We start from the raw sequence: 14,796 nt of genomic DNA on the forward strand, positions 1-14,796 counted from the left end.
ATAGATTTTGGAATCTGGAAGAGCTGAGTTTAAAGCATAGCTCTTTAACCTGGGATAAATAATGATCTTTGCAAATCTCAGTTACTTCCCAGTGGTGTGGTATAGAATAAAGAAGAAAAAGGATATATAAATGTATTATGAGTTATTGTCACATAGCCCTTCGTGCCTCAGTTTCCTCATCAGTATAATGGAAGGGTTAATAGTACTTAACCTTACAGAGTGAGGTTAAGTACTGAGTATTAAATAATTCAATAGAACAATGCCTGGAATATAGTAGGTGTCTGAGAAATCTTAGCTATTCATAGTGTCAGTAGTAGGAGTGGTGTTTGCAGGATCATAAGATACTGGAGCTGGAAGGGAATTTAGAGAAAAATCTAAACAAACTATTTTATAAATAAGACCCACGCATGGTGAGACCCACTTCCTGGTCCTATTGCCAGGGCTGTCTTCTCTAGACCTGGTTTTCAAGCTGGCTTCTAAAACCCACCAAACCACTGGTTTTTCTTTCTATATGTGGGTGTCCAAGTGATACTTGTCTTGAAAAGAGAATTGAGCTCATATTAAAAAAAGAAAAGTTTGAAAACCACTGCTTTAAATCAGAGTTTGTGGGCTATCATTTGAGGACCAGCCAATCATAGCATCCTAGCGACTTCTTTAAGAAACAGCTGTGAATGCACGTCTGCAGAAGCGTTGAATCTCAGCTTGTGGAGACAGGACGTGGGAGCCTTCACATTTCCAACTAGCATCCCACGTGAGCATTATCTCTCTAGAAGTTCCAGAACAATTTAAGCTAGAATGCTATGACGCTGTTTTTTTTGTGTGTTTGTGAAGAAGCTGAGTGTTCTATCCTAAATAATGAATTTCCCTAATTCAAACAGCAACACGAGTGACTGTTGAGTTTTATGGTTAGAGAAAATCACAGCCTTGTGTGGGCAAAGCATCGTGATGGAAGTCGGGAATACTGGGTTGGTTGAGTACCAGCTGTTCATTACTTGGCTGTGTGACCTTGGACAAATCCCTGAACATTTTGGGGACTCAATTTCCTCATTTTTAAAATGAGCAGCGTGAACTATGATCAATAGTTCTTAACTAGGACCCATAGAGGTCAAATGGTTGCACATGGGCTTCTGAATTCTGCCTTCCTGTGCCCTAAGTCCATGGCTGAGGAGAGTGTATCCCTTTCATCAGCTCTCAGAGAAATCTTTGACCCCTAAATTAGAGAAATTTGGGGACCCTTGTCAAATTTAAAATTATTTTGTTTCATAATGATGTTTCTTCAGATTGCACTTCCCAGAAAAATTCAATAACATCTGGACCAAAGGATGAGAAGAATGTGCTTTTCAAGGAATAACCTTGGCACATTTTACTTGAGGGAATGAACATGGGCTCATCTAGTTTTTCCTATGTTAACAGTAATTTCTCCAGATGAAATCATTCCTTTGTATTCTCTACCAGTTCCTGTCATTGCATTAGGTGGCAACTTGCGCTGTGCCCACAAACCTTAAGTTTGTTTGCTTAGAGTGATTCTCATGTCACAGAAGTACATGATTTATGATTTCACTGTCAATTTTTATTTATTTATTTTTTGTTGTTAAATCATAGCTGTGTACATTTGTGCTATCAAGGGGTACAATGTGCTGGTTTCATATACAATCTGAAATATTCTCATCAAACTGTTCAACGTAGCCTTCATGGCATTTTCTTAGTTATTGTATGTAGACATTTGTATTCTGCACTTAGTAGGTTTCACCTGTACCCATTCTAAGATGCACCATAGGTGTGGCCCCACCAATTACCCTCCCTCCACCCTGACTTCCCCTCTCCCTTTCCCTCCCTTGCCCTTTCCCCATAGTCTCTGCCGGACACTTTGTATTATCACTACGGTTCCCAGGGTATTCATTTGAAATCCTCTTGGCATATTTACTCGGCATAATAGTTCATCTATTTACAGAACATTTTGCTTTGTTTCTAAAAAATGTTGCAAGACTTGTTTTAAATGGCAAACTCAGACCTACCTAAAGAAAGTGCCAAAGGGCGGCACCTGTGGCTCAAAGGAGGAGGGCACTGGCCCCATATGCCAGAGATGGCGGGTTCAAACCCAGCCCCGGCCAAAAACTGTAAAAAAAAAAAAAAAGAAAGAAAGAAGGAAAAGAAAGCGCTAAATATCTGGGAAGAGGATGAATTAAACTTTTTACAAGTTATTTCTCTGGGAAACTTAGGTTGTAGCATTTAATAGTTGTAAGTGTTCATATAAGAAGGAAATCCAAATATTGACATAGTTCAAATTAGTTTTCCAGTTTATTCTTTCTACTCTTCCCGTCATTTGTGATATTTTGCCTTTATTTGGGGGAATTAAATTAAATGTCACTTCATTGCTTTTAAAAAATGTTTTTATCTTTCAATATCTATGGAATAGCGATTCGTCTTTTTCAGATGTATTTTAAAGTAAATTCCTGCCCTATCCCTATCTTGTAGAGGTAAATTTACTCTGTTTTCAGGTCAGTCCACAAATAAGTAAGATAGGATTAGAACAGAGGAATCCATGGTTTTCCTGGTCTTGTGGTGGGAACTTATTTGAAGTTAGTTATGTTGATACATGACTCTTGGAGGTTAATGTAAAGAGAGCTTATAAAAATATCCTCTGATAACAGATTTTCACACTTTGAATGGACAGTTTTGATTAATTCTGATTTTTATTCTCCTTCAAATATTATGTTCTTCAAGTAGAATTACCGCTGCATTAAAGTGAAGAAATATATATAATCTCTGAAGCTCCTCATTAGTGGATGAATTCTAAGCTTTTCTTTAAGTGTTTCCCATTCATATCATCTCTTCAAAAGTAGACATCGATAGATGAATAGATTTTAAAGTTTAATTCATTTAAATATTTAGCATTTTAATTTCTTTTTCTATGGTCAGTAGAAATTTATTTCTCTATTTAAAGCTAAATTTAGGACTTTTTAGTATTTAAAAAAAGGTGGGAAGTGTATTAGAAATAATATTTATATAAAAACTATCTAGATGTATCGGGCAGCGCCTGTGGCTCAGTGAGTAGGGCACCGGACCTATGTACCAAGGCTGGCGGTTTTGAACCCAGCCACAGCCAAACTATAACAAAAAATAGCCAGGCATTATGGTGGGCACCTGTAGTCCCAACTACTTGGTGAGGCAAGAGAATTGCCTAAGCCCAGGAACTGGAGGTTGCTGTGAGCTGTAATGCCACCACACTCTACCAAGGGCAACAAAGTGAGATCTGTCTCTAAAAAAAATAATAATAAAATAAATAAATAAAGCTATCTAGATGTATTGCTATATTATTAATCATATCAATCTTCTCATTTAAAAATTATTCTTCCTTTATGAAATAAACCATTTAGACATTTAGATAATATGTCTTCTGTTCTTGGTTTTTAAAAAATGGATTATCTCGGGCAGCACCTGTGGCTCAAAGGAGTAGGGCGCTGGCCCCATATGCCGGAGGTAACAGGTTCAAACCCAGCCCTGGCAAAAAACTGCAAAAAAAAAAAAGAAAAAATGGATTATCTCCTTTAGTTTTCACAACCATATGAGGTGATAATTTTTACTCTCAATTTATTGTTTAGGGAGCTGAAATTCAGTGATGTTTAGTAACCTGCCCATCATCAGCTGGGAAATATTATAGAAAACTGAGTAGAGATTTTAACTCATAACTACCTGTTTTAGAGCACAATAATTTAGTTCATAATTAATAATGCCCTTTCCGGTATTTTCAGATGTGAACTTCAACTATAACTTATAAATTATTATTCTAACCGATTTAATTTTATTTCTTAAATAACAGTCATCTTTCTTATGATTAGGAACTAATCATAGTGTAGAAGTGCAATACTAATTGGAATCATCACATCATAAGTCATGTCAATGAAGTAGGCCAAAAAAAAAAGTTTTTAATCTCTTCTATTAGAAAAGAAAACATGTGTGTCTATCTTTACTTGGGTGTTCTTCAGGGGTATTCTTCACAGAGGAAAGATTACCTAAGAAGGTCTCCTGAAGTTGTTGTTATTTTTCCTTTTCTTTTTTTTAATTACTGAGTTGTAAAAAGAAAAACACCCAGGTACCTTTGAAAGTGAAAGGTAATCAACCTGATTGGTTATATTTTTAGTCAATCAGCCAAAGATAATTTATCAAAGGAGGTAAAAAAGCAAAAATCTTTTTTCCTGTATTATCTCTGATACCTGAACAATCAACATTACAGTAGGCTGCTGTACATGGGTGAACTGTGACATTAAGGTACAGCCAGGATGCCGAAACTTCACTGGGTCTTATGAGACTGAAAAACCATGGATTCTTTCCTCCAGAGAGGTTCACATATGCACTTTTCATAGATGCTGTCAAGGAAGGAATGAGTTACTGCTGCATTTTGATCTCTCCTTTGGACTTAAGAGAGACACCTGAGTCTTGCCAAGCTGGGTCTTGCCAAAGGGTATCCAAGTGGCCACTGATTTCATGAGATTTAGAGGCCTCAATGACATTTGAACCATGAGATCTAGTAATCTAGAAAGGGAGGTAAGTGTTCTGACTTTGAGTTCTTTTTCTCTTGACTCCAAATACCCACAGGGTGTGGTATGCAGCCAGCACTTGTTTGGCTTGCAAAGACTTTTTCTTGGCCAAGTGTCTAGCATTTCCAAATGCTGTCCTCCTGGGCAATGTTTTCCCCAGTGTCACTGAGTGTGGTCAGTGTTCAGAACTTCCCAAAATGACAGCAAACAGGGCCCATAGAGTAAAGTTAGCCCATGATGAAGTAACTTGTTTTTGCAGTTTTATACAGTTTTTACAGTCTGGCATCCTTGTACTATAAACCAAAACTTGTTGGAATGATTTGCCCGTTGATAAAATTTTCCATCAATTAAATTCTATTTTTTTTGTTTGTTTACCCTGAAATTATTTTAGTGGAATAGATTTGTTTTCAAAATATGCAGCCTTAGTTACTTGTCCATTTAACCCTGCCAACAACGGGATCCCTCTTGGACTCCAGACCAGGTTCCCTTTTTCTTAGCTTCCAGTTTCTTTATAGATGTTTAGTGGATATTTGGTGCTTTTCTAGTGGTTGTCCAACCTTCTTCCTGCCTCTGTGCTCTCTTTGCACCAATCTGTTCTTCCAGAACAATCTTGCTAAATTTATCATTATGCTCTTTCCTTGCTTAAACATGTTCTGTGTTGCACCACAACTTATGTAAGAAAGTCAAACCAGCCTGAAATTTTAGTAATTGTCTAGTTTACCCTCTTTATTTTACAGACAAGGAGTAGAAGTTCCACGGAGATGATACAATGTGCCTAAGCAGAAGTAGACTTTGCCTGTGGGGTTCTGGTGGTAGAATCTTTCCTACTGTGCCTGCTGTTTTCCATTTAACTCTTTAGCCTCATATTCAAAAGATCCCCCTGGGATGCAGCTTTACTGGCTTATTTCCTGCCTCTTATCTGGTCTCCTGCCATAAGCTTTCCCATTTCTTTGCCTTTACATATGAACTTCCCTCTCTCTAGAATGCCCCCCTCCTTTGCATTTAATATTAATAGGAATTCATACTTGTTCACACATTATGCCTAAGTATTGGACATTTTACACAAGTTGTTTAATCCGTATAAGCCCACTGGCCAGGTTCTGTTGTCATTCCCATTACACGTGTGACACTTTATGCTGAAGTAGATGAAGTGACTTGCCCAAGACCTCTGAGTTAACAGGTGGCACGACAAGGATCCAACCCGAGCCATCTGTTTCCAGAACTTGTTCATTGCCTTTGAGGAATATCTTCCAGGTTCCAGGCCAAAGGCTCCCTCTCCTATACACGATTTTTCAAAATGATCAGTTTACACCAGAGAAGCCAAATTTATCACAAGGTGATCTGTGCTTTATGAAAGCTGTTCAACACACTACAGATAGACTATTTCTTATCCAAAATTCTTGGGACCAGAGTATTTTAAGATTTCGGATTTTTTTCAGATTTTGGAATGTTTGCAGGAACATGATGAGATATCTTGGGGATGGGACCCCAAGTCTAAACGCAAAATTCATAATCTACATTATATACATAGACTGAAGACAATGCAATACATACAACATTTTAAATATATTTTTGCATGAAATTTTTTCATGTAAGTAATTATGCGTAGAATTTTCCACTTGTGGCACCATGTCAGTGCTCAGAAAGTTTCTGATATTGCAGCATTTCATACTTCAGATTTCTGGATTAGGGATGCCTATCTGGTATAAAATACTTAAGAAGTAATGTAATCATTAATGAAATGATCACAAATATCTATAGCTTGACTTCCTAAGTTCTCTTCCAAATATAATTGGAGTGGAACCAATGAAAGCCAAGAAAGAAATATCTGGAGACTGTTCTGTAGATCACTGGCATCCTACTACCATCATTTACCCCTGAAGCCTGTGACCTTGCACAGGCCAGTTAACCTTGCTAAGTCTCCACCTTCTCAGCCATAAAAAGGCTTAATAAGATGTCTCATGGGGTCATGCTAAAGTCTGTGTATGAAAACTTGTAAATTGTCAAGCCCCTTTTAAAAACAGCATTATTTTTCAGTCCCACTAGAAATCAAGTATCAGTAAATCAGCTTAATGTAAAAAATAGTTTATTATCATACACTCCCCGAAGTGGTAACAGTGTGAAGATTTTAGTGTCTTCGTAAGCAAAAGGTCTTTGACCTGATTTTTTGTATATAATACCTCATAAAATGGATTGGCTAGCATATCCCTTACATTTTCTCTGCTTTTGAGATACAGACTTAGAAGCTACGTTTTCTAAATACTGCTTCAATTGATGGTATATTTGCATTTTTATTAGGAAAATAACGTAAATCATGCTGAAGAAAAATGATGCTTGTTAAGCAGCTTCTGTTCAGAATACCTGTCTCTTCTTCCCGTCCTTTTCCATCTGGAATGGCTTTAATTGTATGTGGTTGGTTCCTCCTGAAACAGAATGTTTCCTCTCACTCTCACGTGCCAGCTTTCAAACCTGCAGAGGTGTCTTCTGTGTTTTTGCCACCAGGGTTTACATAAAATGCCTAGATCACACTGCTTTTCAAAAATAAGGATGAAGATGTAGAAAAGAAAAGAAATTATGGGAGCGTGGTGGAAAGTTTGACCGAGAGGAAGAAAGATAGGTTTGAAGAGCAAGGGCGTTACCCCCGACGATAACTGAAAAATAAAACGTCACCTTCGGCGGCAGCTCAGAGTGTTCTCAGTAAGCAGCAGGGATTCTAGTATTTTATTAAGGGTGACAGGAGGAGGGATGATGGTTTAGAGTCACAAGTGGAGAGCACTCAAGGACAGTGCCAGAGAGTAGATGAAAACGTGAGGTGGTGCTAAGAAGACGGAGGCTGTGCTCTGGAGGGTCCTAGATTGCAGTGCAGATTTAACAAGTCATGTCCATGTGACCTGAATCTAGTTAGCCTGACCTCTTGGAGCCTCGATTTCTTCATCTATTAAATGGAGATAATACATCAGAGAACTCAGTATCAAAAACTGTTGACTGTTTTATGATAGAGTGAACTGGAGAAGGAGCGACCAGAACAGGGGCCTCAGCTGTTGGCTAAAATGGGTGTGGGATGGTGGTGCTGGAAGTCGGATGGCAGTGAACATAGGGGGATGAGTTACTCCCTTGGCTCCCATCTGACTAAGCCTGGATTCTTTTCTCACCAAATGGTTCTTAGATTCTAGGAGCTATTGGCAAGACCAAGAAGAACTATATGGATAATGTTATGGTGCCTGTGCTGCCAAAGTGAGCACAAGATGGATGTTAATGGGAAACTTGTGGGAGATGGCCCAGCCCAGCAAATGTGTACATGACCTCTGCTTTCTAGTAAAGTTTTTAAAGACAGAATAGAAGGGGAAATATGTCTATAAAGCAAAGTAGACCTCCTGAAGATGCAATGATGCAAAACCATTCAGTTTTTTACATCGAATATTATCTTACTACCCAGTGTGCTAAGTCAGTCAGTTGTTGGCTATGTTATTCAGCTAGTGATATAAGACAAGGGTGAGGATGACATTGTCGGTACTGTGGCTAGGAAGATAAATAAAAGAACCTAGAACTCTGTCACTTAACCAGAGTTTTATGCCTCTGAAGTTAGTTGCTAATACAGCTGTCAGTAAAGAATGTGGATTGAGTGTTTACAATGTGTTCAGCACCTTCACCTGTTTCGATTCTGAATGACCATTTGTCAAAGGTACTTAGATCTCCATTTTGTAAAGGAGAGGAAACAACGTGCAAAGGGTTTAGATTTGTTTCAGATTGGCTGGTTCCAAATCTGTTGCTTATTCACTTATGCCACAATGCCTGATACAAATAGACATTTAGTAAAATCTTTAGGAAGCCAGGCAGACAGTTGAGGTGTCTCACATGTTCAGCACAAGGTAAAAAGATTGCTACATCACAAACTGAATTTTTCTAAATTATTTAAGTTATACAGCATTTGGATCGCATAGGTATCATTCTTTTGAAATTTCCCTGGGCTTTTTTTTTTAAGATCAACACAGAATAGTAGTTCTCAAACTTAAGCATGCATCAGAATCACCTGCAGGACTTGTTAAGTGAGATTCATGGGTCTGGCAAGGTCTGAGAATTTGCTTTCTAACAGGTTTCCTGCTGCTGGTAGGAGGTCCACACTTTGAGAATTACTGACAAAAAACATACTTTATTGCTAATTCTACGGAGAGAAAGTAGGAACATAGTCTTGAAGGAGAATCCCAAGACCACAAATAGAAGCTGAAATTCAGATTGTGTTTCCAAAAGTCAGTAGGTTCTATTTAGCCGAACATAACTGAATTTGAAGTCCAAAAGATTTATATTATCATTTACTTTTTTTTTTTTTTTGAGAGTTGTCTTTGGTTACCAAGGGAAATCTAGGATGAAAAATCAATATGTAGAATATATATGTAAACATTGACATTTACTGGTAACTTTAAAAAATGTATTGGATTTGTTTTCCTACAGTCCGCTAAAAATAGTATGTTTGATCTGTATAAATTTTCTTATGGAATTTGTTTTTGTTTGTTTGTTTCTGTAGGTGGCAAATCTTCCAAAAGACTACATGATTACCCTCAAATATGTTCCCGGGATGGACGTTTTGGTATGTGAACTATACATTTCTGAGTTAAATTTTAGTAACTGACGGAAGCGATGGGATCATTCATCCTGAGAAAGGAAATTATCTGCCATTTAGGAGTTTGTTAATTATTGAAGTTTGAAGACGCTGTCTTTGGAATTTTCTTCTGTGTAGGTTTCCCCCACCTCATGCAACTGCTAACCGTTAGCAGTCAGCATTTCAGACATCTTTCAGTGTCTTAGACCTTATACTGACCCCTCAGAATCTGGGGGGTTGGTTCCAGGACACTCTACACACACCCCTACCCTTCCCCACACATTGTGGGCACCAAAAATCTGAAGATACTCTAGTCCTCTTTATCAAATAGTGTAGTATTTGCATATAACCCATGCAAATCCTCCCATATACTTTAAATCAGCTTTAGATTACTCATAATATCTACTACAATGTAAGTACCCTGTAAATAGTTGTCTACTGTCGTCTTTGGTTGGTTTAATCTGTGGATATGGACCATCTCTACTCCCAAAGTAAATTAAGATCATCTTCTTTAGAGCCAGCCATAGATTTCTTTTTTCTTGGGCACCCCCTCCCACCCCGCCAAAAAAAAAGTCTTGAGTGGAAATTTACATAAATTCTTTTCCATATCTGAGAAGATTTTAGGTAAGCCTCTCTTAAGTATTTGAAAACACAGAGTATTTTATTTCTAAATTTCTTAGCAGTCCAATAGATTTTTAGAACCTTACAGTAAAAGTGTGTGGTTATGTAATAAATATTACTCTGTTCTGAAGCCAAGATGTTTTAATTATTTTTCTTATTAAATAGTATTAGAACTTACACATTAAGTGATATTTCAAGCATAGAGGCTAGTGTAATACATGTATACCTATCATAGAGCTTGTTAAACCTTATCGTGCAATATTTGCTTCCAATGTATAATTTAATAAGGAAACATTATAAACATAACTAAAGCCCTGTGTGTTCCTCCCCTATCGCCATTATTTCTCGCTTTGTCTTTAGGCGTAATAGTTATCCTGAGCTGGAATTTTTCATTCCTGTGTATGTCTTCAGGGCTTGGTGTGGAGACCAGCATCTCCTGCAGGTGTAGAGCAGAATGGTTCACATTAGCCCCTCACACTCTTAGTTTTACTACAAAGTATGTATCTATACATAAGATGCCAAGCTCTTTGCATATTTAAAATTAGGTTTGAGCCATCCTATGCTGTATATACTTTGTAACTTGCTTAGATTTGTCAACATTCTTTTGACGTTTTGTTCCATATCAATTCATTTTAACTACTTACTGTGTTGCGTCCCTGAGTCAATTTAAAACCATTTGGCACTTTACTACACTATCATTTGGTGCAGGTTGTTTTACATTTTCAGCAATTTTTCTGATCCATCACCATGATTACCAATTTAAGCACATCATTGCGAACTTATGCTTAGAGTGCCTTTCAAAAACTGTGAGACTACTATTTCAAGAGAAAGGCAAAGGCTATTTTTTCCCCCTTAGTAAGCATTTTAGCATGAACTGTCTGAAGTTCCTTAGAATTCTGTAGAACATGTATGTACATGTTGAACCGGATACCTTCCCACTTAAGCCAATGGCAATCCTGTTGACTTCGAGTTATCTGGGAATAGAAACGTAAAATTATAGCAGTCTGAAAGTTAATTAATCCAATCATTCAGCCACTCACTCAGCAAGTATTCAGTTATTAAAAACTGACCAAAAGTGCTTTGAGGAGCCAGCACTTTACTAGACTCTTTTGGGAACAAATACACATCAATTAGACAATGACCTTATAGTCAAAAGCTTTAATAGTAAGTGGGAGGAAATTATCCGACCTTTTATAATTTTCCATTTGCAAGATGATTTCACGTACGTGTTTCCTTTACAGCTCAAAAGTATTTTGCTCAAGGTTATACAACTAGAAAGTGACAGTCTTAAAAAGAAACCCCCAGGTCATCTGATGCTTAACCCTGGGTTACCGAAGGTGAGGATCTAAATTACAGTAATTACAATCTCGAGGGAAAGTGTTTGCAGAGAGTTCTCTAGATAATAAACCCACTCCTACTCCAAACTACAGCAGCATGTAGGACAGTGATTGCCAAACTTACGCGAAGAAATTCTTCTTTGAAAAACAAGTGTCGAACTGAAAATAACTAAATAAGATTATTTTGTGAGGGTGTAATCGTAGATTGTGCTAAATCATAGATTTCAGTCTTGGCTGGTGATAGCAAGAGCCAAACTTGTGAAAATAAAGCCGATCCACTGTCACATATTTTGTGCTTGTTTCTGTAATTGAGAAAAGTCCACTATTATTTGGTCCTGGCACACCGTCCTGGCACAACTGAAGAAACACTGTTCTTGGCCACCACAGTTGGCAAGAAAAACAAGCCCATGCTTGGGGCTTTGGGCTTACCCTTTGTTTTACCTTCATTTTAAAATGTTAGTTTCTGCCAAGACCAGAAGAGGATTTCAGTGGAGAGGCCCCTGATTATTTTTGAGTGGTCAGAATCCCAGCTGGCTTATCTTTTGTCTTTAAACAATACAGGGTGGAGTGGGAGTGGGTGCCAGAAAGATTCTCTGGGGCCAAAGCTGCAATATTCTGCCAGATGCACTGGGCAGAAGAAAGCTCTAGAATCAAGTACACTTTTTTTTTTTTGCTTTTGTTTTAAAACCGGTTAAATATTCCTGGAAAAAGGAGTCCACTTCTCTAAAAAACTTCTTAGAAAATTACCTAGCAGATTTTCTTCTCACAAATAGCAGGGTGCAATCAACTGCTTAGCATTTAAATCTAACGATAATCACCAATTCTATTTTAAACTCTCTGAAACTATAATATTGCCAGACTGCTAGGGTTTCCTTTACCTTCATAACCTTAAAAATACTTAAACATTCCTGGTTCTTTCTGTTTACTAGAATTGTTATTATAGAAAGAACAAAAACTGTGTTGCCAAATTACTGACCCACATCTGCGTCCTATTCACACTTCCATGATGTTACATGAACGATGGTTGCTTGTGAGATTTCTTTTTGCTTTTCATTTTTTATTTATTTTTATATTTCAGATTAATATGAGGGTATTTGAGTAAAAAAGTCTTCAGTTTTCTTTCAACTTTTTATTTGGAAGTAATTTCAAATTTATAGAAATCTGTAAGAATACCCATATGCCTTTTAACCCAAATTCACCTATTTTTAACATCCTGCCTGAGTTCCTTTATCTGTTACTTTATTTCTGTGTCTACATGTGTGTCTTCTTATTTTTTTGAACTTCTGCCTCAGTTGCTTTATCTATGGTTTTCTTCCTTGAGTGCATGCATTCTTATTATTTCTCTGAACTTCTTGAATAAGTAATACTCATCCTGGCCATCTACCCTTAAATACTTTACTATGTATTTTGTAAGTAAAGAATACTCTCGGGCAGTACCTGTGGCTCAAAGGAGTAGGGCGCTAGCCCCATATGCCAGAGGTGGCAGGTTCAAACCCAGCCCCAGCCAAAAACTGCAAAAAAAAAAAAAAAAGAATACTCTCTTGCATAAACACAGTATATTTGCAATTTCAATAGATTTGACAATAATTATAATACTTTATTTGCTGTATTTCAATTTTATCTTTTTTTTTTTTTTGGTTTTTGCATTTCTTTCTTCCCATACAAGATCTCTGATTTGCATTCTGATATTATGTGAATAATGGCTTTCTGCTGTATCTTGTGATTAAATTATCTTACATGACAAAGGGGAGTTTACAGATGTAAAGGGCTTTGTGTTGGAAAAATTATTCCAGATTATCTGGGCGGGCCCAATCTAATCCACAGGAGTTCATAAAAAGTATGGCAAAGATGTGAAAGCCAGAGGTAGACTTGAAATGTTACACTGGTGGCTTTAAAGATGGGGGAAGAGGCCACAAGCCAAGGAAAGTAGGTGGTCTGTGGAAGCTGGAAATGGCAAGGAAAATCACTCTGTTAGAGCCTCCAGAAGACACAGTGCCCCACGATCACCTTGATTTTAGCCTATTAACGCTTACTTTAAATGTATGACCTCAAGAACTGTAGAATAACAGATTTGTGTTGTTTTGTGGTCGTGTGTTACAGCAGCAATAAGAAATTAAAACATTATCTTTAGTCTCCTTTAACTATTCCTGAGCCTTTCCTTGTTTTATGGCATTGAGATTTTTGGAATGAGGTAGTTCTCTTTAAGTAAAATGATTCTCTTTGAAAAATTTGATTACCGTTTCTTAATGATTCCATTGGGTTTATGCATGCCAAGCCACAGTGTTATGTAAGTGATGACACGTGCTCAGGCTGTCATGTCCAGAGGCAGACAATGTCCAGCTTCCCCTCAAGGTGCTATTTGTTCTGGTTACCTGATTGCGGTGGTCAACTATTTCTTTGTATTTGCTCTTTAGCAATTGGAGGAGAGACACTTTTAAACTACGTAAGCATCCTATTCTTCGTCAGAGTGTCTCCCATAGATTTAGCATCGACTGATGATTCCTACATGAACCCGTCTCCTGTCACGTCTTTGTCAGTTTTCAATGATGATATTTTTTAAAGCACACCTAAATGAGGAGGTGCCTGGCAGCGTGCGTCGTCACTCTAACAATCTCTGCAGCACTGCCTCAGCCGTGAGGTGTCACTTCTCAGCTAGTCCCACCTTTTCTTGCATGGTCCTGCTGCCTCTGAGCTCTGCCCATCTCCCTTGACATCTCAGGATTTATTATTTAAGGTTTTAGCTCTCCTTGAGTAGATGGAGTGATAGTAAAAAAAATAATACCTCTGATTTTTTTATCTGTCCATCTTCATATTTATTGAAAGGCTTTTCATTGATTTTAGGAAGCAGGAAAGGGAGCTCCTTCAACAAGGCCTCCAAAACGCTCATGATCTGGCAGCTTTCCAGATTTTTTCTCAGTCCCTCATCCTCACATGTTCCCATTGCCACCATTCCTTCTTGTGTGGCTTTTTCGGTACCAGAATTCTGCTTGGTCCTTTTATCTAGTTAACCCCTGATGCTTTCGTATTTCAGTTTTTCTTCTTTTAGGAAGCCTTCCCTCATCTCCCTGATGAAACCAAATCCCTTGTTACTCTTTTTTGTTTTGTTTTTATTGTTTGGGATTCATTGAGGATATCCAAGAATTAGGATACACTGATTGTGTTTGTTAGGTAAAGTCCCTCTTGTAATTGTGTCCCGCACCCAAGAGATGTGCCACACACCATGACCCCCGTCCCTCTTCCCCCTCCCCTCTCCCCGCTCCCTCATCCCCTTACCCCCCAACATGTATTAGGTATCTACTGCCTTCATATTAGAATTGAGTACATTAGATTCTTGCCTGTCTATACTTCTGTTACTTTACTAAGAAGAATGTGTTCCATCTCCATCCAGGTTAATACAAAAGATGTAAAGTCTCCATCTTTTTAATGGCTGAATAGTATTCCGTGGTATACATATACCACAGTATACATATATCCATTCCTGGGTTGGTAGGCATTTATGTTGTTTCCACCTCTTTGAAATTGTAAATTGAACTGTGACAATCTGGTGCAAATGTCCTTGTGATAAATGATTTTTTTTTTCTTATGGGTAGATGCCCACTAATGGGATTGCAGGGTCAAATGGGAGGTCTAATTTGAGTTCTTGGAGGATTCTCCATACTTCCTTCCAAAAAGGTTGTATTAGTTTGCTGTTCCACCAGCAGTG

At 37.8% G+C, this 14,796-nt stretch overlaps 1 protein-coding gene across 2 annotated transcripts in view; it reads left to right on the plus strand.

Annotated features, from left to right (window-relative positions):
* Nucleotides 1-14,796, plus strand: part of KITLG (KIT ligand) — a 90,845-nt gene that overhangs the window by 41,301 nt on the left and 34,748 nt on the right. For both annotated transcript variants that reach the window (XM_053585606.1, XM_053585607.1), the window contains exon 3: nucleotides 9,061-9,123. In XM_053585606.1, coding sequence (XP_053441581.1) covers nucleotides 9,061-9,123 — 63 coding nt within the window. The remainder of the gene's footprint in view (nucleotides 1-9,060; nucleotides 9,124-14,796) is intronic.

This window comes from Nycticebus coucang, chromosome 3 (assembly GCF_027406575.1).
Source record: "Nycticebus coucang isolate mNycCou1 chromosome 3, mNycCou1.pri, whole genome shotgun sequence".
Classification (NCBI taxonomy): Eukaryota; Metazoa; Chordata; class Mammalia; order Primates; family Lorisidae; genus Nycticebus; species Nycticebus coucang.